The 20,475-nt window shown below is 49.3% G+C and overlaps 1 protein-coding gene across 24 annotated transcripts in view; it reads right to left on the bottom strand.

Moving 5' to 3' along the window:
* The window catches only part of Myt1l (myelin transcription factor 1 like), a 392,867-nt gene that overhangs the window by 57,528 nt on the left and 314,864 nt on the right, over positions 1–20,475 (bottom strand). For 18 of the 24 annotated variants that reach the window (XM_063254402.1, XM_063254394.1, XM_063254398.1 and 15 more), the window contains 8 exons: positions 18,747–18,837; positions 17,042–17,149; positions 11,624–11,838; positions 6,476–6,729; positions 3,927–4,163; positions 1,807–1,928; positions 1,383–1,445; positions 905–973 (listed from right to left, as the gene is read on the bottom strand). In XM_063254402.1, the coding sequence (XP_063110472.1) occupies positions 905–973; positions 1,383–1,445; positions 1,807–1,928; positions 3,927–4,163; positions 6,476–6,729; positions 11,624–11,838; positions 17,042–17,149; positions 18,747–18,837 (1,159 nt within the window). The remainder of the gene's footprint in view (positions 1–904; positions 974–1,382; positions 1,446–1,806; positions 1,929–3,926; positions 4,164–6,475; positions 6,730–11,623; positions 11,839–17,041; positions 17,150–18,746; positions 18,838–20,475) is intronic. The other 6 variants (XM_063254411.1, XM_063254405.1, XM_063254407.1 and 3 more) reach the window with 1 other exon arrangement.

A 20,475-nucleotide genomic window follows, 5' to 3' on the forward strand; every position in this document is an offset into this window, starting at 1 on the left:
GTGAAGCAAAATCCTGACCCAGAGGTACCCTCCGTCTAAAGTCACGGAGGGTCGGGAGAGGAATCGAAATGGATTTGAAAATAGCTTTTTCCTTGTGTGGGTACTAAGACCCTTTCCAAACAAGATGAAAATGCAGCAATGTGGCATCATGATAGGATATGTCAGACAAAGAGACAATTATTTGGGGGAACTCCTGGTTCTCAGGATGCCATGAAACTGTCGCATCTCATCCTCATTCCTTACAAACATTTGAGTATCTCTGCTCTAACTAGAGTGATGGTGGTATTAGTATACTTCTCATAACCTCAAACTATTTCCCAAACTTGTGCAGAGCCTGGATATGACACAGAGACATGCAGAGGAGGGAAACTTGGCCCTGGGGTGTGGATGATGGTGTTTTCACCATTTTGTTAGATTGTACTTAAAAGTGACAGAGGAGAGAGACACAACTACTAGAAAGATGTGTGTGTGTATGTGCATGTATGTGTGTGTACAGCTGGTTACCACCGTGTACACAATGAGTTAGCTATTATCTTAAGTGTTGTTAAGTATCCATATTTTAAGTAAGTATACTAATTTCTGACTTAAAAGCTTAGTTTGGATTTCTTAAATTGCAATCATTGGCTAAGAGTTGGGGTTCCTCTGAACTTTCTCTGGAAGCTGCACATGCATCTGAGGAAAATCCCTGTGCCTCAGAAGGTTCTAGAGGACTAGAGATGCACGATAGGGTAGAAGGCAGACTGCACTGTCTAGAAACGGAAGGCCTTGGTCCTTTGAACTAAAATAGGGCACTGATGTCACAGGTGATTCTTTCAAAGACTTTCCCAATGACGCATCATTTCTTATTATAAACTAACAAGTACACAGACTTTTTAGAAAGAGAATGATTGTCACGAACGCTTACTTGAGTTCTTGTGAGCTGGTGGCCAACATACTTCGAATGCTTTTATCAGCCAATGGGCAGCCAGACAGACTGTAAGACAGGCCAGGAGAGGCAGGTGAGTGACCCTCGAGGTAGCAGAGCCCCCCGGACGAACACCACAGAAAACCGAATTTAAATGAAAAGCGGTCAATGCAGAAAAGCGATGGTGCCAGTGCTGTATACTGAATTTTTTTCTTACAATGAACTCTAACTATGTTCAAATATGGATTCAGGATGACAACTCTGTTCATAATAAGGTATTTGTGCTCTTTGGTTTAAGTGCGAATTTGGAAAGCTGGAGGTTAAAAGACATTATACAACACGTCAGTTGGCATGCACAGAGCACTTAGCAGGTTGACACAGAATTCAACATTGTTACTTGGACGGCATTGTTGAGGTAAGCTGAAAACAATAAATTGAAAAGACAGAATCCACCATGAAAAAAAAAATAAAGTCACACCTTCTGTGTGAGGCGTAATTACCAGTCACATGACCACTCCCATCACACCCCGGAGTTGGACATCTGCCACCAAACAAAAACAAAAACAAAAAAACAGCCAAATAGTAAGTATTTTTTTTTAAACTTAAAAAGGTTCATTGTTTCCAGTTTAGCTGCAATGTCTGCATGAGGGCCAGGCCCCCCGAGGCGAAGCTGCGAGTGCACAGGTTGGATGGAACGGTGCCTCCCTGCGACCCCGCACCACTGCGGACAAGCAGGTGGCCTCGGCCTCTCGCTCTACTCAACCAGCGGCCGGAGAGGGGTGCGGGCCTTCAAAGTGCATGCTCACCCGGCAAGGCGCGACACAGCCATCGATTGGGCTCACGGGAAGCCAAGGAGAGGGAGGGTGGAGGCGACTCGTGGTGGCGCCTCCTGGGATGCTTACGTTATTAAATCCTTTTTGCTGTCCTTGCACTGGGGGTACTTGGGTTTGGGGCTCGGGATGGTCACCTCCCCGGGGTACCTTCTCTCTTCCAGAGCCTCCTGGAAGGGGTCCAGGTCTTCCGGCTGCAGACAAAGCACAGCTTCAGAACCATACAGGGCGACATGCACGCCGGGTGGTCTTGTCTGCACCTGCCTCTCACACCATGCTTGGAGAGCCTCGTGGCCTCTCTGTCCTAGCGAGTCCTCTGCTGGAAACGAGGGCTGGTTTGTCAATCAACTGCCCTCCGGCTGATGGCCAGGAGCAACAGGACTGAGGGGACAGCCTGGTCACTAGACACTTCTGCTGAGACCTGGGTTTAACATTGCTCTGGACGGACCAGCACACTCCTGAATCTATTTCAGAATACAGACTTCACCCGTCACTGGTAAATATTTTATATATACATACTCTAAGTCTCAAAGCTGCAGAAGAACAACTGTGTTCAAGTTGTAATTTTAAATGACTCTTAGACAGCGCCCTTGTTACTGAGCAGAGTGGGGGACAGACACTGTTCTGGGTCACGTCTAGTTGTAGCAACCTGGATATTCCTATGGGAATACTTCTGTCTCTGGACTTTAATTAAAATAAATTTGGGAATTCAACTGCCATGCTCTCGTTTGGCAGTAATGATTCTAACACTGCAGGAGACAAAAAAATACTTAGAAATTTAGCAAGCCATGCAGATGTTTTTATGTTAATGCGATACCTAGCTATTTAAATCAGTTTGAAGAACAGAGATAGCAGCCCCTTAGGTACTCAGGTGCTGGCCCTGTAGCTTCCTCCATAGAACTACCAGCTCGTTCCCTGCTCCTGGTTTCTGTCACCTCTGTAGCTTTGATGGTTGTCTAATAATTCCCCTCAAAATTTCCCACCTTCTAGTGGAAAAAAAAGATGTCATAATTTTTGGATTTGAATACTGAAGAAGTCACTCCTGGAAAGAAAAGAGAATTCTCCATTTCATACTTTTTAGTCTAAGGAGAAATATATCTATTTTAAGGGTCTGACTTCGGAAATTTGAACCTTAGCACTGTGTCTTGTTTTTCTGGCTCTTTTATTTCTTAGAGAAGAGAGCTGCTATTGGTTTCCAAAAGCACATAGGTGACCATCTAAGTATTTGCTACTCTCATTGTAACTTGATACCAGCAAAGGGTACACTTTTATTTGGAAAGGAACTGACTTGCTGTTTATACATTTTTTTAGTAGTGAAATCATTTGTAACCAAACACGGGTTGTAAAATAAAATTTGAGTTACTAGGTTGTATCACTCAAATCAGTGTCATCACACATCTCTTCTGGGTCAACAAAAAGTGTTTTTTTTTTCCCTCCCTTATTTAAGTCCCAATTAGCTAAAGGTCATGTTTAAAGAAGAAATCCATAAGGGTGATCAATTGTGTGACGCAAATTTAAATTAAAAAGATGGTTGCAGTAGTTAATGTGCTTTAAAAGCTCACCCCTCACTTTGAATGTACTCATTCCTTCACCCTGGCTGGTTTCTGCAGCGGCTCTGGAGGCCTCTTTCCCGAGGGTCTTTAGCAGGTGTGATCACAAATACAGTGACTGCTGCTGCCCAGTGCCATCCAGAAAGGCAGCTCGGAAGCACAGCACACTGTGTCCTCATTCATCGTACTCACTGGCTCTGGTACTGTGTGACTTTGGCTCTTCCTCAAAGTCACAATGACCACAAAGGGAAATGTTTTGAATCCATTCAGGACACTTGAGGTAGCCAAAACCCTCAGGAAAGAGGACTCCAGAGCTGCTGCAGGAAGTGGTAAGGGGCTGGGGAGGAGATTCATAGCAACGTGGCTTTTACTGTAATACATTTTTTGATGTAAACAATCACCCTAGTTTTTCATCACATCTTGCATTATTCCCTGAGGGGTATGCAGATGTTTTCTTTTACTTTTTTTTTGTTTTTGGAGACAGGGTCTCACTAAATGCCTAAGCTAGTCTAGACCTTCCTGCCTCAGCCTCTTTAGTTGCTGGGGTTACAGGCATATGTGCCACTGCCTCCAGCAGACTGCATTTGCAGGCTTCCTCTTATGACTCGCAGTGAGTGCAGGGTGTGTCAGAGAAGGACGTACCGTGATCTCTTTGGGGTCATCCTCGTCCACCCGCCGGGGCTTCATCTTGGTGTAGTCCACCGGCAGGTCCCAGCAGTCTCCCTCACTTAACTGGAAACACCTGCTGCTCATCACCGCCTGTTGCTGGGGGGACATGGGCTCCAGGGGCGTCAGGACGGGGCAGCAGCTGTCCCGAGGCCTCTGCTTGTTCATGCTGAGGTCCAGGGTGCCATTCTCATCCACCTCCATGTCAGGGTTCTGTGGGCAGAAGGGTGGCTCATGGGCTTGGCTGATCTGGCTGTGAGTCACTCAGTTGCTGCCTGCTGTGATCAGCCAGGGTCCCTGACATGACCCTTAGGGGAACCCATGTGTCAGGGGCATGTGCTGCCTCCAGCTTCCTGGCTCGAGGATCACCTCCCTCTGTCCACCCGCTCCTCTGCCATCTCTTAAGTTCTCTCCTTTTCTTTCTCCTTTGCCCCCTCAGTACATCTATGGTTTAGAAATGAGCTTGGCCAGAAGAAATTTAAAGAAATGCTATTTCCACCCCCCTGCAGGTTAGGGATTAAAACCCAGAGCTTTCACACTGAGCTATGTCCTCAGCCTTTTTTGTTTTGTTTTTTGCTTTGGGACTGGAGTCTCATGAAGTCACTAAGTTGCCTAACTGGGTTAGAGATTTCCATCCCCCTGCCTCAGTCTCCCAGAGAGCTGGGATGACAAGTGTGCGCCACCAGGCTGAGTTTTGATTTCACTGTAGTTCAGATGCCTATGAGATAAAAAATACATGTGTGCGTGTGTATACTTGTCTATGTGTCAGCTTAAAGTTTTTCCTTTAGATTTACGAATGGTGCTATTTCAAGAAATGAAAAGAAGGAAGACCTTGAGCAGGGGAAGGAAGTGGAATTTTCTTTATAATCCTGTGATGAGAAGAGATATGACTGTAGTCCAAAGGCCTTGTGGCCAGTTGCACTCCCTTTTGCTGGTTTGGGTCTGCACCACTCTTAGACCCGGAATTGCGGGGTGAGGCACTTTGTTTTTTGCATATAAAGAGACTCAGGGTTCTGCAGAGTTTGCCTTGCCTGAGGAGGGGATGAGTGGACGCAAGGGGACACAGGAACACAGAGTAAGAAAACTACAGATGTCCCCAGCCGTCCTCCACCTCGCGTCCAAATGGCCTCCTGTGCACCAAATATGATCTCAGAGCTGGGGTGACACTGCTGGGTTCCTGTGTCATACAGCACTTCTTTCTAGGTGTCACTGCCTGCAGGAGGAGGAAGAGGAGTAGAAGGAGGAAGATCAGGAGCAGGAGGAGGAGGAGACGGAAGAGGAAGATGAGGAGGAGCAGGGGGAGCAGGAGAAGAGGAGCAGGAGGAGCAGGAGGAGCACGAGGAGGAGCAGGAGGAGGAGGAGCAGAAGCAGCAGGAGGAGGAGCAGGAGGAGGAGGACGAGGAGGAGGAGCAGGTGGCAGAGGACAGGCATCCCAGCCTGGGGCTTCTTCTGAGAAACCTTTTCCTGAGTGCCCGGCCTAAGCTCTCTACTGAGTGCAGCCGGCACACCCTCTCAGGCCACATGATGTTGGAGTTATTACTTTGAGTTTAATTTCAAGAAAGAAAGGAAAATTTTGATGGGGCTTCCTGTCTGTCTTCTCTGCCAGGGAAGAATTTTTCCATGCAAATCCTGACCAAGAACACTGCTGGCTCCCAATGCTTTGAAACTACATAAGGATCCAACTATCCAAAGAAAAGAAAGCATTGACAAAACGTGAGATCACTGACCCTTCTGTGCCTGCACAATGACACAGATTTGTAACACTAGGGTCAGGGCTGTGAGCTCATGGAGCAGGGTCCACAGCTCTTGGGAGCTGAGGGAGGCGCTTTGCTTAGCCGAGAGCCTTGGACATGTGCGGAGAGCAGAGCACGGCCGGGCTTGGGGAGCGTGGCTCATGCCAGCCACCTAGTGGCCCTGGCCAGGCAGCGATCTTGATTTTCTGCCCTGTTAGGCTTAGCCACTTGTCCTGCTCTAGCACAGACAAGGTATTGATGGATAAGGAAATAAACCATAGAAAAGCCTTGTACCCCGGGTCTGTGACCATGAGGCCATTGGGGAGATAGAGTCTGACCAGTCCTCCCTCAGTGCCCTGTCCCCAGGGTCATCTGTGGGGAGCATGGGTTAACAGGATCTTGCAAAGCCTTTCCCCAGTCAACCATTCAAGGGAGACTGGTCTTTCATATTCTCTGTGCTCATCTGAGATGCCACCAAGGCACACGATGTCCTTGGTCTGGGGTCATGACTTGATCCCAGTGAGGGAGAGGACAGCTTCTTGTGCTTTAGAAAACACCATCCTCTGGGAAGTGACAGGAGCCTTCAGAGCTCATGCTGCAGGGGTGGGAACACAAGGATCCTTGCATCTGTGGGCATAGGAGGAACCTGCGCCTGCCATGCTCACAGGCAGCGGCACACCTGTCAGGAGTCTGAGCTGCTGGGCCTGCCAAGTCTGAGAACAGCTGGCACATGCTGAAGGGGCCCACCTCCCTCCCCTGTGTGCAGGTGGCCCTGACCCCGGGGGGCCGTACCCGAGTGGAGCACAGGTCCTGCGGCTTGGTGGACAGGTTCTGCGGCATCTCTCGGCAGCGTGTGGACAGGTTGAGGATGGCTGTGGCCGCCATGTGCGCTGCCTCCATGTCATGTGTGTAGTCGAAGCTGCTTTTGCTGCAGGTGCTGCTGCTGCTGCTGCCACCACCGCAGCTCAGGTTGCTGCTGCTGCTGGGCGCGTAGCTGCTGCTGCTCGGGCTGGGGCTGGGGCTGGCATTCTTGCAGTACCGCTTGGCTGCGGAGACACGCGACAGGGACTCAGGCCCACGCCTGCCACGCTCGGCCACGCACACGCGGGGCTGGTTCACCACGAAGAGCCCCGGCTCCTTCCCCCTTCCAACCTTCTGCTGTGTTGGAGTGAGCTGGGAACCCCGAGAGGATGCATCCTTTCCTCTCCCCAGCTGCACCGTGGCTGCCTCTGACTTGGCTGCGGCCCGAGGGATGCTAGCCTGTGCAGGGATGAGGACCTCAACAGACCGCTCATGGGCCAGACATTGTCGCCAAGGGGCTGAGCCAGCAACTGGGGCGCAGTGTGCTGTGGCAGGTGACCCAGACTCACAGCGGACCTGGGACCGCCTGCTGGAGCTCCAGGCAGTGCGATTCCCGCTGGCTGTGCAGTCTGGACATGTGACCCAGATGTCCCTTGTCCTGCAATTGTCACAGGGGCCATGGGGCGAGAGGGAGGATACTGCACACTCCCATGGGTGGAGGTCAGCTCAGGGCACATGTGAGAGTTCCACACCAGCCAGCTCACATGCTTGGGTACCCCCTCCTACTTCACCAGCCCCCTCCCGCCGGCAGAGCAGTGCCCCTGATGAGCAGCTGTCCTCGCTAACTGCACTTAGAACAGGGCTATATTTAGAGCCATTTAAACATCTTCAGTGTGTGGATGAGAACACATTTGGATGGTGTCACCCCCACTTAACGTCACACGATCATCTGCCAGATATTTCAGTGAGCGGCCAGGTATGAGGAATTACCTTTAGGTAATTCCCGCAGGGTGTTGCATGACCCCCTGAAGCCCATGTCTCTCCAGGTATCCTCACCCCTCCTTGGTGGGATTTTCCCCTTCCCTGGGAGCTGTGGGGTCAGTCCTGGGGCGGGGGCAGATACACGGTGCCAGGTGTGCTTAGGGTCATCCTGGCTGCACAGCAAAGTATTCACTGTCACCCTGATGGAAGGCAGTTGTGGGTGCAATGGATCCTCCTGCTGGACCCTGTGCCCAGGGTGTCACCCACAGGTGACTGTAGCCCTGTGTCTGGAGCCCAATCTCAGCACTTTCCCCTGAAGAGGAGGAACAGAACAAAACCAAGCAATACACTCGACTGCAAGGCTAAGAAGAGCTGGGCTCTGACAGGCAGGAGACACAGAACGGGATGGTCAGTGCCGATGACATGAGCTTGGAGTGGCACTGCCCTCTGGGGGCAGTGATGACTGCACCCCAGGACAACAGTGCCCACCCTGTTCTTGGCTCAGTCTCTGGCCAAAGACAGAAGAAAACTGGTCACGCAGGTAAATGGTTTCCTTGCAGGTTCCCTTGTGTGGACCAGACAGCTGAGTATACTCCCACACGTGTGTGAGCACACAGGACTCTAAAGTGCAACAAGCCACTTGCAGACAGATAAATCTGTCTCAGCACAGCTTTATCAGAAGGGAGTTGTTCCCTGGAGGGCACAGGGCCCCCGAGGTGTGGCATGTCCTTCTCCTGTCCTGTCCTCATGCCCTTATTTAAATGGCAGAACTGTGTGGCACAGGGTGGCCAGGGATAGCAGGATTTCACCAGGCCTCAGAGTGACACATTCCTGGGGCCCCATGGGTGGGAGCAGGACAGAGGGACGCCAGCACCACGATGCAGGCACTGTGGCCTCTCTGTCACTGCCCATGGTTCTTGGGGGTGGCTGGATTCAAGTGCGTGATTCTCTTACAATTTTGTTAAAAATAGGAGTGTAGAGCTGGAGAAATGAAATAATTCACATCGGGGGCTCCTGTGTTTGTTTTAAAACTGGTTTGTTTTTGAGACTAGGCAGAAACATAGAGAGAAATCTCTGCATAAGTAAGAAGAGTAGTGTGTTGTTTTGAAATGAATGAATTCTGATGTGTAAAAAAGTGGATATCACCACACCCCAGGTCTGTGGATGGATCACATCGGCAGCCCGAGGGCAGGACAAAGCCTTCCAGCCAAGGCCTGGGCCACAGTCTAGGATACAGATGGCCTGATGCAGTGACATTTTACTAAAGTGAATCTTCAAAAATGATTTCTATAGTTCAGCTTCCTTGGATCGCTTTACATTATCGAGCAATTCTAAAATGTAAATCCAACAATACTTCCTCAAATGCTTTAGTCACAAATGCAGGGTGTGGGTGGTGCTGGTGGATTGTACAGGTGACTGAGCTGTCAGTAATCCCTCAATGCTCCGGCCACTCCTATCAAGCCAGCAGCCGTGGCAGATGAACCTCTAACTCTGTCCTTTTCCAAAATGCAAACGATCATCTTTTTCATTTTTATTTGAAATGAAAACAAGTGTCTACACTTTGAATGGTCCAGGCTAGACATCTACAAAACCAATAATGCTGGTATCATCTGGGCTGCACTTGGTATTGCTTGGGTTCTGGCACTGACCCAACAGAGCTCTGGGCGTCAGGCAGTGGTGCCCGCAGCCACCTCCTCCCCCAGGATGGGCCCTACCTTACTTTCCCAGCTGAGGACAACTGAACAGTTACAAATTCCCTTAAACCAAATCCTTTTGCAGTATGGGCCAGGTCAGCAGGGACCTGGGTGGCTGGCAGGAAGCAGGGATCATGAGAAAAGTGACCAGTTTCCCTCCAGAGGACACAGGTGTTTGACAGCAGGGGTAGCCGCACCAAAGCCACCTCCTCTAACATCCTGTCCCTGCCTGCAGGAGGAAGGACACAACCACGGGTCCCCAGGGTTAGATGTGGTCACATACCCCAGCTCAAAATTGAAAACCAATGCAAACTTGAGGCTTCCAGCCACGGCCTTGCCACCAGCCCACTCTACTGGTGACACTGTCCCAGCAATGTCTGCTTCCTGTGTACTCTTATCTATGTAGATGTCCCCCCAAGCTTCTTGTGCTTATAGGCTGGGCTTTCAAGGTGACTGGATCATGGAGGCTTAGTGCTGCCTTGCTGATTGGTAGAGGCAGTCCTGGGGTGGGGCCTGGGAGGGTTTATCTTCTATCTGGTTCCTCCCTCCTCTCTGCTTCCTGTCCACCAGGCACTGAGCAGCTGTCCTCTACCAGGTTCCTTGGCCATGCCATCCTGTGTTGGAGCCAGCCAACTTTAGACTGAAATCTGAGCAAAATAAACGTCTCTTCCCTTAAGTTGTGGATATCAGGTATTTTGCCCAAACACTGAAGGAAGTGACACAGATATATTGAGAGCCGAGGCCTGTTGCATAGATAACGTACTCATAACGGCTTGATTCTGTCCCTCAGTCAGAGCCCTGGTGGCATAGCCACCTTCTGTCTGGCCTGCTCTGCAGAGGGATTTGGGGCTCTAGGACGGCGTTTCCGATCTGCCAGGAACTCATTGTTTAGCAGGAGGAGCAGACCTTCTCCAGTGAGATGCCCGAGGCAGACACCAAGCTATGCACAGGCTACACAGAGTGGCCCAATGTCCTCCGTAGCCCTTAACGGCCCAAAGCGTAGCAGCCCTGCGATGGGCTCCACCCACTGCCACCTTACCTGGAGTCCCCTTGGCTTCTAAGGTGGGACTCCAACTATACAATAAGGTTAAAGAATTCAGGCCACACAGAAGGAACATCTAAAGAAGGAATGGATGGAATCACTGTGAGAGGCCCATGAACTGGAAATTATATCAACAGAATCTTCCTTTCCTATGGACCCTTCTCCTGCCACTGAAGGAGCAAAGCAACAGTAAAATCTTCAACTAGCACATAAGTATTGCCAAGTAGCCAAATAAGAGAAAAGTAATCATTTCTATTATATCCTACAGCCATTCCTCTTTGTCCACCCTATGCTTCTGAATATCCAAGAATTGATACACAAGGACGATCAATATGTGACACACCAAAGAAATAATAAATTACATTCACTATACAAAACGAATTGTTATTAGACAGAAGTAACACAGCTCAGGGAGGCCTACAGTTCCTGTGGAATCCTGAAAGCCTTTTGAATTTCCTAAGCATTCAGTTTAGATATATATTTTTTCATGTGTATGCATGTGATTTTAATGAAATAGCTTTTTTCAGAGAGGAGCTCCTAAAATCTCTAAAACTAATCTCTTTCCTTCTGCATTAAGATTCAACTTTTAGATCATACGAATTTTTCAAACCTCAAGTCTAACAGATAGAATTTGGTGGCCAAATGTATACCTATCTACCCTGGAAGCTGAAGCAGCCATGGGATGAGGTAAACACAGTCTTTGCCCTGGTGATAAACTACTCATCAAGTTAGCTGAGGGATGAGTGTCACTATTTACACCTAGCAGTGGACCAAGAGGGGCTGAAGGGGAAAGTGGCCACTTTGTCCTGGGCACCAAGTGGAAGGTTACTTGCTGCATCTGTATTGGGACAGTAGCAAGGGACCTGGTGACACCAGAGCCAGGTGGCTGCATACCTGGTGGGTCTTTTCTCTCCTCTCTTCCCAGATAGGGAGGTTCCTAGGTCCTGGCTTGCACAGAGGCCGGCCAGGTATAGGTACAGACCCAGGCCGTGCAGCAGAGCCACTGGAAACGTCTTAGTGGGGATGCCCCAAAAGTCCCCGCTTGGTCTGTGTGGGTGCAGCCTGGGTGTTCAGGTGTGAGAAAAACCATCTCCCAGGTGATTCCAACATGCACCCCAGGGGAACAGAGGTGTGCGCTGCGGACTTATTACGAGAACCCAGAACTGCTTTCCCTGAAATTACAAAGAGGAGGCCATTGTCTCCCCTGCTCACAGTGCATAGTGAGCTGATGGCTTCAATCCATGCCTCCAACGCAGCCAGAATGTATGGGTCGCTTGGACATCAACGCAGAGCACTGTCCCCACCTCCCCATCCACCTACCCCGCGTGGCCCCGCATGCTGGGCCGGTGTGCGGGACACGCATCGACACAATAACAACATGAACGGAACTGTGTCTCATGTATAAGAGTATGCACCTCCTACCGTCATCATATCCTTTGGGGGACATGTCCCTGGTTTGCACCTTGGGAGCTATGGCTCTCTTGCCATAAGTGTGGCTGTCGAAGCTGTTGTACTCGAAGGAAGTCTTGGAGTATTTCTCAAGCTCTTTGGCCAGGTTGGAGCGCGGCGTGGTGGTGGGGACGTTGTTTCTGTAGCCGTACTGGGGAATTTCCAGCTGCTTCACAAAGCACATTGGCCTGGAACAGACGAGATAGCGAACAATGGCTTGCCCCACCCTCCCACGGTACACCCAGTGTGATGCATGTCCACACCAGCACACCGGGTTCTTAAGTGTGCCGAGACATCAGGACCTTTCACCGAAACACCTTCCTTTTTCTGAGACAAGACCAAACGTGCTTGCATTTTATAGCCCACAACCACCATTGGAGGTGAAAAAAACGAGACACAAGTACTTCAAATACACCTCTTTCTTTCCCTGTCTCCTAAAGGAAATAGTGGGCCTCATGGCAACAGAAGAGCCAAGCTTGGAGAGACTCGGAGAGCCAGGTATTCTCTTTGCACTGGTTATAGAGGTTTACAGAATCACACGCAAATAACGTGAGCTAAATAGAAATGTGCCTTGCCTGGGTGCGGCACAGCTGTCATCCTGCCACTCTAGGAGGCTGAGGCAGGAGGATCTCAAATTTAAGCCCAACCTGAGTAATTTAGCAATTTAGTGAGACCCCACCTCAAAATAACAAAGAAAAAAAGTCAGGGGCAAGGTTGGGAAAGCAGCTCAGTGCGAAGGCCCTGGGTTCAATCATTCATACTGAAAATAGCAGCAATAATAGAGAACCAAGCAATAGAGAAATAATCTTAGGGACACAGAGGGACAAAAGCGTACCATGGTTTATCTGGCCGGGCTCTAACATGGGATGGTAGGAAAGCATTTTGCCATGTATTTGTATTTGCTTCCCATATTTTTACCTACTAGCCATTTGGTTTACACTTTAGGATACAATGTTAAAATAGAGGAGCCCTGGATTTTTCCTTCCCGGCTTCCTGGGAGCACCATTCCTAAGAGTTTTCCTCTGAAATCGCTGTAGATTTAGAAGTCGTGCTGAGGGTTCCCTTTTCCCCATCTTCTGTTTGGTAGCTCAGATACAGATGGCTCTTTAAATATGGATTCTGTGGGCCGCTTACTCACTGTTAACTTTTGCAAGGAAAAATGTGCAGAAAAATGCTTGTGTCTTCACATAATCATCCTTTCTTTTTCAAAAAATTTTTTATAAGCGTCCTTTCTTAAAAACACTGTAACTACTACCAAAAAAAAAAAAAAAAACACCTGAAGTTCAAGGACAGCCTCATAATTCTCTCTTTATGAAGTATACAAGATTTATTAAAAATAAACAAAGACTGAAAAACTGCATGTGTGAACCCAGGCACAAGAGATGGGCTCATGGTCCATTTGTGAAAGACAGATCCTTTTTGAGTAAGATTCTGTTTCTTTATCTTTTTGCACTGTTTTTGATGCGTTGGAGATTAAACCCAGGACCTTTCCACTGAGCTACATCACTTTTTTCTTTTTTGAGACAGGCTCTGCTAGGTCACTAAGTTGCCCAGGCTGGGTTCGAACTTATCATCCTCCTGCCTCAGCCTCCCCGAGTGAAAGGATGACAGGCTTGTGCTACCACATCCAGTGAGATCCTATTTCTTGATCAGTGGTACCTGATCCGGACACCCTGCTGTGCCTTGAGAACAAGGGAGGGATTGAAGCCAAGTAGGATCCCCGTAGTGTGCTGGGTACTGTGGAGCAGGAGGTCTAAGGTCCATCCTGCCTGGGGACCCCAAGGCGGTGACCCTGGAGGATCCAGACTGTTCCTTCCCAAAGTCATTTTCCTCTGGGACTGCTGCAAATCTGGGTAAATGCATTTTTTCTGTGCATCTCTGAACACACAGACTGTCCATACCCACCCTGGGCATAAAAGCTTTAAAATGATTGTTTTGCTTTTTATGATTATCAAAGTAATGCTTGCTTTACTTAAAGCTAGAAGACAATATGAAAACTATTAAAAATCACCCCTATTTTTTTCTGAGATTAAAAGCTGCTAAGATTTTGGAGTTTCTTTTCTGGTTACTTTAATGCATTTATTATTTATGTAAATAGAATTAAAATTTTTACGTATTTTACAATTTACATACATAACATTTAATTTTACTTTTTGTTGCTTACGGTTTAATAACAGTGTGATATTAAATCTGTGAATGTGATACTAAACTATTCTCTTTCATAATTTTTAAAATTCTATAAATTATAACAATATACATTTATGTACACAATCTATTTCTTTGCTGGCTATTTTATAAGTTTATACTTGTATATTTTATAAGTTTTTTTGAGCAGTTGCAAAATTTTTATAGCTGAATTATGTTTATTTATTTATTTTTGGAAACACAGACTCCCTGTATAGTTGAAGCTGGCCTTGAACTTACTACGTAGCTCAGGTTAATCTCAAACTTGCAGTGATTCTCCTGTCTCAGCCTCCTGAGTGCTGGGACGACAGGTGTGTGCCAACACACCAGGCTTATAACTGAATCTTTCAAATGGGAGAGTCAGTCATCCGTGGGGGCTGGGTCTTTCTCTTTCTAGGGGCACATCTATGCCACCTTTATAATATCAAATTCGTAGCCTACTTATTTAAACTTCATTAATGTACCCTATTCACTTCTGGATGAAGCAATAGAATGATGTGACAGTTGCTTGTCTGTCTGTCTTGGAGGCATTTATGGCAAAGTGGGTGTACACATGAACAAGGCTGTGGCCTTGGGTCAGGGAGGAGTGGAGGATATTTGGAGAACAAGTGTTCCAAGGACTCCCGGGGAGTCATCAAGAGTGCGACCCAGATACAAGTGGTGGGGAAAAGTGCAGACCAGGTAAACAAATACTAAACATGAACCCAGGGCAGGGGTGAGACCCGCTGTGGGAAAGAAGCTGCAGAGTCAAAAGGGGAGAGACCAGGAAGCTAAGAGCACCTCTGGGTGTGGGAGCTCAGACTGGCTTGGGTCTAGGGCACTGGCTTGGTCACTTGGAAGCCAAAGTCATGGTGGAAGTCGGGGTGGGGTGGGGTGGGGCATAAACTGCAGCAGGGAGAGAGAGGCTGCACGAATGTGGCCTACGGAGCTGTAGGACCCCAGGCTCTTCTTGGTTCTTAGCTTCCTGCTGGACAAATTACTGAAGGATTTTTTTGGAAAACCTTAACCAGTTTAATAACCATAGGTGTGATTTTCTTTTTTCCTGTCTCATGTTATTGGATGAGATAAGGGAGGACACAGAAGTGCTGGGACAGACCACCATCCTCCAAAGACCATACCTCTGGGGGTGTAGAGCTTGCTAGAGCCCTAAGAGCAAGGCCAGCACCTGCCCGGGCGTCCAGTGCCTCCTAGGCGAGCCTGAGGCTGGTCACGGGCTCTGCCTAGGTCCCGGGGCAGTGGGGCTGGGTCTTTCTTTTTCTATTGAGGACCCTGTCCCAGCCAGCCAGAGGCTTAGAAAAGTAACTGTTCACACATGCAGGTATCACTGGTGTTGGTGTAGTTTCCCGGTGCATCTGCCATGGGGACAAAGCCACAGATTCAAGAGAGAGGCAGCTGCTCTGGGTCAGGTACCTGAGTGGAGTCTAGGGTTCAAACAAGGTGACATTTACAGTACAGGGCCAGCTCCTCAGTCACAAGCTGCCACCAGCTTCCCAATGAAGTCCAAGCTCAGTACTGATCCATGCCTGTTCCTGGGGACTCCTGAATGGGCCACACATGGGGTGCTTCTGTTTTGGCCAAAGTAGGCAAAAGAAAACTAGTAAGTTCTTTCAGCTAATGCTTCCTCACCTTCTTTCAAACTTTTCTCTGGCCAATGACCATTCTGGGGGTATTCAGTGGGAGGGAGGGGTTTTCTCCACGCTACCCATAGCTAACTGTCGGTTGGGAGGAGACAAGGAAAGTGCTGGAACCTTGATGTCAGTCTGAAGGTTTGTGAAACAAATCAGCTACAGCTAAGGAAAAGCTAGGAGACAGGTACACCCAGGTACTGCAAACTATTGACACGCACCCACAGAAAAATCAATGGCAGGGGGTTCTTTCAGAATGGCAGGACTGTAGATGTTTCTATTTTATTTCTGGTCCACTAGATAGTTGCAGTTTTCTAAAGGTATTTTGCCTTTTCTATTGGAAGAGAAAGAAATTTAATTGGTGTGTTAAGATCCTATAAGAAAACTGTGAAATAATACACGGGAATCCAAAGGATATACATAAATATGAATATTATATATTCATGTATAGTCATACTATATATATTGTTTTCCTAGTGCATTTTTTCATGTGATTTACCCCAAAGAAGCAATTTAGCCAAAGCCAAATGCTGTATCTATGGAGAATGTCTACTTATTAACTGTAAAAGGCACAAACCCAGCCCTGAACATATGTGCATATATATATGTGTATGTGTAGATGTGTGGTATATGTGTGGCTCTGCTGGTGGTTGTGGAGGTTGGGTATAGGGGACCAGGACACTAGATAAAAAGACTGAATGCAGCGTGTGCCTGGTGACAGTGATTTGCAGGAATATGCACGTCACTGAGTATGAACACGTTACGGGAGTATGAATGCCCTTCTCCGCCACATACCCTAGTAGTCTTGCTTTTCCAAACCTCAAAAAACCCATTGTTCACCCAAGCATGGTGGACACACCTGTATTCTCAGGACTCTGGGAGGCTGAGGCAGGAGGATCATTGCGAGTTCAAGCACAGCATTGGCAATTTACTGATTTAGTGAGACTCTGTCTCAGAATTAAAAGAAATAAAAAAGGGCTGGGGATGTGGCTCAGTGGGAAGACCCTCATATTTCAAAAACAAAAAGTGAAAAATATATAAATACTGAGTTCAGCCACTGGCCCTGAGACTGCTTCCCTCTGCTGTGACTAAGTGGTTCCTAGTGAGTCACAGGACCCCATGTGTCAAATGACAGTGGTGACATCTACTTCTGTCTGTGTCCTGGGGTGCTGGAGGGTGAAACCCGGGGGCAGCTCCCTTATGGGTGCAAGCTGGCCCTCGTCACCATGACCCTTCTCAACACAGCAGCCCGTCCTGAGGGCAGAGTCACCCCCTGCAAACTCCCATTAAATGTTTCGGGACGTCTGATGAATTTGCCCTGCTCCTGCATCTGCTGTTCACAGAATTATGAATTCTCAGGTTGGAGAGGAAACCAGACAGTCTTGCCCTACTGCTTCCCTCAGGCGAACTCTGCACTGGGCACCGGGCGACAGGGTGGAGAGTTGGCCCAGGGCTCACACACAGCTGCCTCTGTCCCTCTGTCCCTCGGTGGGCTCGGCCACCTCCCAGACCGCCCAAAGCACCAAGGTGTGTCTGGGGCGATGACGAGTGGACCCCCACCAAAGCATGCCCGGTTTGGTACCTGAGGACGCGGTCCGAGGCCTGGTTGGACTTAGATACATCACAGCTCTGGTGTTTTTCTTGCGCTTTTGCCAGTTTCTCTGCTGCAGCAATAGGGCATCCAGAGAGGCTGCAATCACAGAAAGGACCTTAGTGTCTGGTCTCCGATGACTCTGATGCAGACACTCAGCCAACACCTCCTTCCCTCCATCAGCTGGGCAGGGCTTCCCAAACCCGAGCAGGGCATCCAGACAAGTGAGTGGAGCGGAAGCACCCTGTTTCTGTCTTAGTTTCCATCAGGAAGTGTTGAGGACAACACCATGTATAAGAACAAGTCACATCGCATGTGTTCAGGAGGACATAAGCCAGTTAAAGTTTCAGAGAGGGAGAGGGAAGGGGAGGGGCGGGGGAGGGATGGGGGGCAGGGTAAGAGGGGGGAATAGGGAGGTGGGAGATGGGAGGCAGAGGGGGTTGGCGAGGGAGCGAGAGATTGATTCCATTCTGATTTGTTTGTGATTCTGGAGAGGAGGCCTGAGCCCCAGAATGGTAATGAGCGCCTGGCACCGGAAGATGGCGCTCGAAGTCGATTCTGCGGACTTATGGACCTGCAGGACTCGGCGGGGCCGTCCCACCCCAGTGCCCTGGCGTCGTCCACAAGAAGGGAAATGCGAGTGGGGGCAGGATGTGGACTCATCTCCAGGGTTGCAGGGAAATGTGTGTGATTTGTGTGTGTATGTGTGTGTGTGAAACTAAAGGGTTGAGGTTGGGCCCTACCTCGGATGAGGGCTTTTGTGTGTGAGCTGTGTCCTCGTGGAGTTCTGGGCTGGCCCAGGAGCAGGAGCCCACGCGCACAGTCGCTGCTCAGAGATGCACTGCGGAGCTGCGGCTCCGAGAAGCAGCGGAGCGAGTAGCCCCAGCTCTGTGGTTTCCTGCCTCTGCGCTTGAAGCATCTGAAGACCTCACAGGGACCCAGGGATGCGAATGGTTTCATTCTACATCTAACCCAAGAAATCTGGTTGACCAACTCCCCCCACCCCTCCAAATTAAAATCTAACTGTACTCTTTTCTCTGTTTACATAAAATTTGGCAAGAAGCTGAAACCATACACTACAGGACCAATGTTAACAGAATCACTTTTCTGCTACCAAAAAAGGGCATCTGATAGGAACTGCATATGAGGAGGAACACAGTGTCTCTCCTACGGCTGAAGTGGACAGGGAGAGAGAACCGGGATTTGTCATGATCCCAAGAGTGATTCTGAACATGTGTGTGGACAGCAGTAGCTCAGTAAAAGTGATCCCAAATCAGGCCTGACCGGCACTTTGGGACACCTGCTAGTATTTTAGCAATGTCCATCCTGGTAGCCTGGGGATTCGATAGTCAAGGGCAGACACACTTCTAGGATTCTGGCCATGCATCTACATATCAGAGCAGCGTGGCCCCTTCTGCCCTGGAGGAAGATGGCCCAGTTCTTGTAAGTGGTCCCAGGTTCTAACTGAGATCTGCACCCAGCACGGTGCCCCAAGAGGGGCAGTGACCCCCTTATGACAGAGCCAGGGATATGACCAAGGAAGTCTAATGCACAAAAAGGGCATCTAAACCTTGACCTCCCCATACTACGTGGCTGCACTCTAAATCCCTTAGGTGTAATATGCGGAGGTTATCTATCTCCATGGGCAACGAGGGGGTCCCGTGGGGTGGGTGGCAACCAGTGGAGTGTTGCTTACCTTCGGTGAGAGTTTCTGTTGCTATTCACATGCCCTCGCCCTGTGCAGCCTGGAGTGGGACACTTGAGAACATTTTCATGCATGGCAAGAACTTGACAAGGAGAGGCAAAGAAAACATCCCAGCGTTACAATGGAGAAGTGGTCAGCACAAAAGAATCTGCAATCATCTCGACAGAGGCTGGGTGCGTTCACGACAGACACAGTCCTACGAACATCTGGGATGGGTATGGTCAGGAAGACACACGTGGGGAGGCAGAGAAGGCTGGTTCCATCACACTCTGATCAGCATGCTAAGTGGGGTGTGCTGGGAGGGGGTGTGGGTGTCACAGAGTTCACCAGAGCCGGGTAGGTCCACGCGGGCCAGGCAGGCAAGGCCTCCCGAGTGTTCCAGCCCCGGACACCGATTAGTGGTGTCTCAAAAACACTGTGAGAACACACAGTGGTAGGAAAGTGTGGTGAGCAGGTGCTAACGGAAAGCCCAAACCTTATTTGTACATGAACTGCACTAAGATGATTTTACATTTAGGAAACGCTTTATTCTGCTCTAGGTAGGAGCTGGAGCGGTGTGAGCTCTGCATTTTCTTTCAGAAAATCAACAAGGTGTGTGTGTGGGGGTAGACAGCAGGGACTGTCTCTGCAGCCTGAAATCACTGCCTGCTGTCCTTGGGGGGCAGTGGTGGGAACTGACCAGCTGTGCCAGGATGTCCTGGTGTACTCGTGTCTACTTGCTACTCTGGATCAGCGAGCCTTTGGGGCAGAAGTCCTGGGAGACAGCGGACCCAGTGCCGGCCCCACCAGCAGGGTGCTCCACTCTGCTGAGTGGGCTGGCTGCAGACTCTGGAGGCCACCAGTGGCCACAATCCCTGCTGGCAAGGTGTGCCTAAGGCCAGGTGATCAGGGAAATGCTCCACGCCAAGTCTGCCACTCTCGGGACATCTATTTCCTGTTACTGCTCTGCCTTTCTCCAGCCATCTCTCTGCCCCCGACCTCTGCAGGCCCCATGCACACGCTGCTCCCATCACCGCGGTTCACACAGAACAGCCTCACCACTGGTCAGTGTCTTAAGAGAAGAGTCTATTTTGGTTTTCTCTTTTAGCTTTCTTTTTTAAAATTTGGTTTTGAGACAGGGTCTTGCTCTGTCAATGAGTTGCCTAGGCTGGGCAGGAACATGGTATCCTCCTGCATCAGCCTCCCAGAGTGCTGGGATTACAGGTGTGCATCTCCAGGCTAGACTTGCTTTTATCCTTAGACCTCTCATAGCTCCTGCTTTGTTCTTAGAGATGGCCGATTTTTAATAAATAGTGATCAGAACAACGAAGTCTCCCTGCAGCTCTTTTTGTGGGGGTGGGGCCTGGGGAGGGGTCACAGGGGTAAACTGAGGCACTAGTCCGTCTCAGGGAAGAAGCACCCCTCTCTTTTGGGCCAGCTCCCCAGTCTGCAGTCTTCTCTCTCCCTCTGTGGGGTTTCTGATGACCCTGCTTTGCTCATTTTTCACTCTTTGCTCTTTTCCTGTCGTCCTTCCTCTGACACTGCACCTCTTCTCCATCTACGCAATCTTTCCTTTCCCTCTATGCTCTGCTTTTTGGACACAGTCTCTCCTGTGATAGCAAACCCCTTCTGGGCTTGGCTCTAGAGATCTTATGGGACCCCAAGTGGGGCTGGGGAGCGGCTGTCTCCTGCTATGTGGAGAGGCGGACCCTGAGCATCCACACTGGGACAGAGCTGCTTC

Source organism: Cavia porcellus, unplaced genomic scaffold, assembly GCF_034190915.1.
Source record: "Cavia porcellus strain 051 isolate PalLab524CR breed Dunkin Hartley unplaced genomic scaffold, mCavPor4.1 scaffold_8, whole genome shotgun sequence".
Taxonomy (NCBI): domain Eukaryota; kingdom Metazoa; phylum Chordata; class Mammalia; order Rodentia; family Caviidae; genus Cavia; species Cavia porcellus.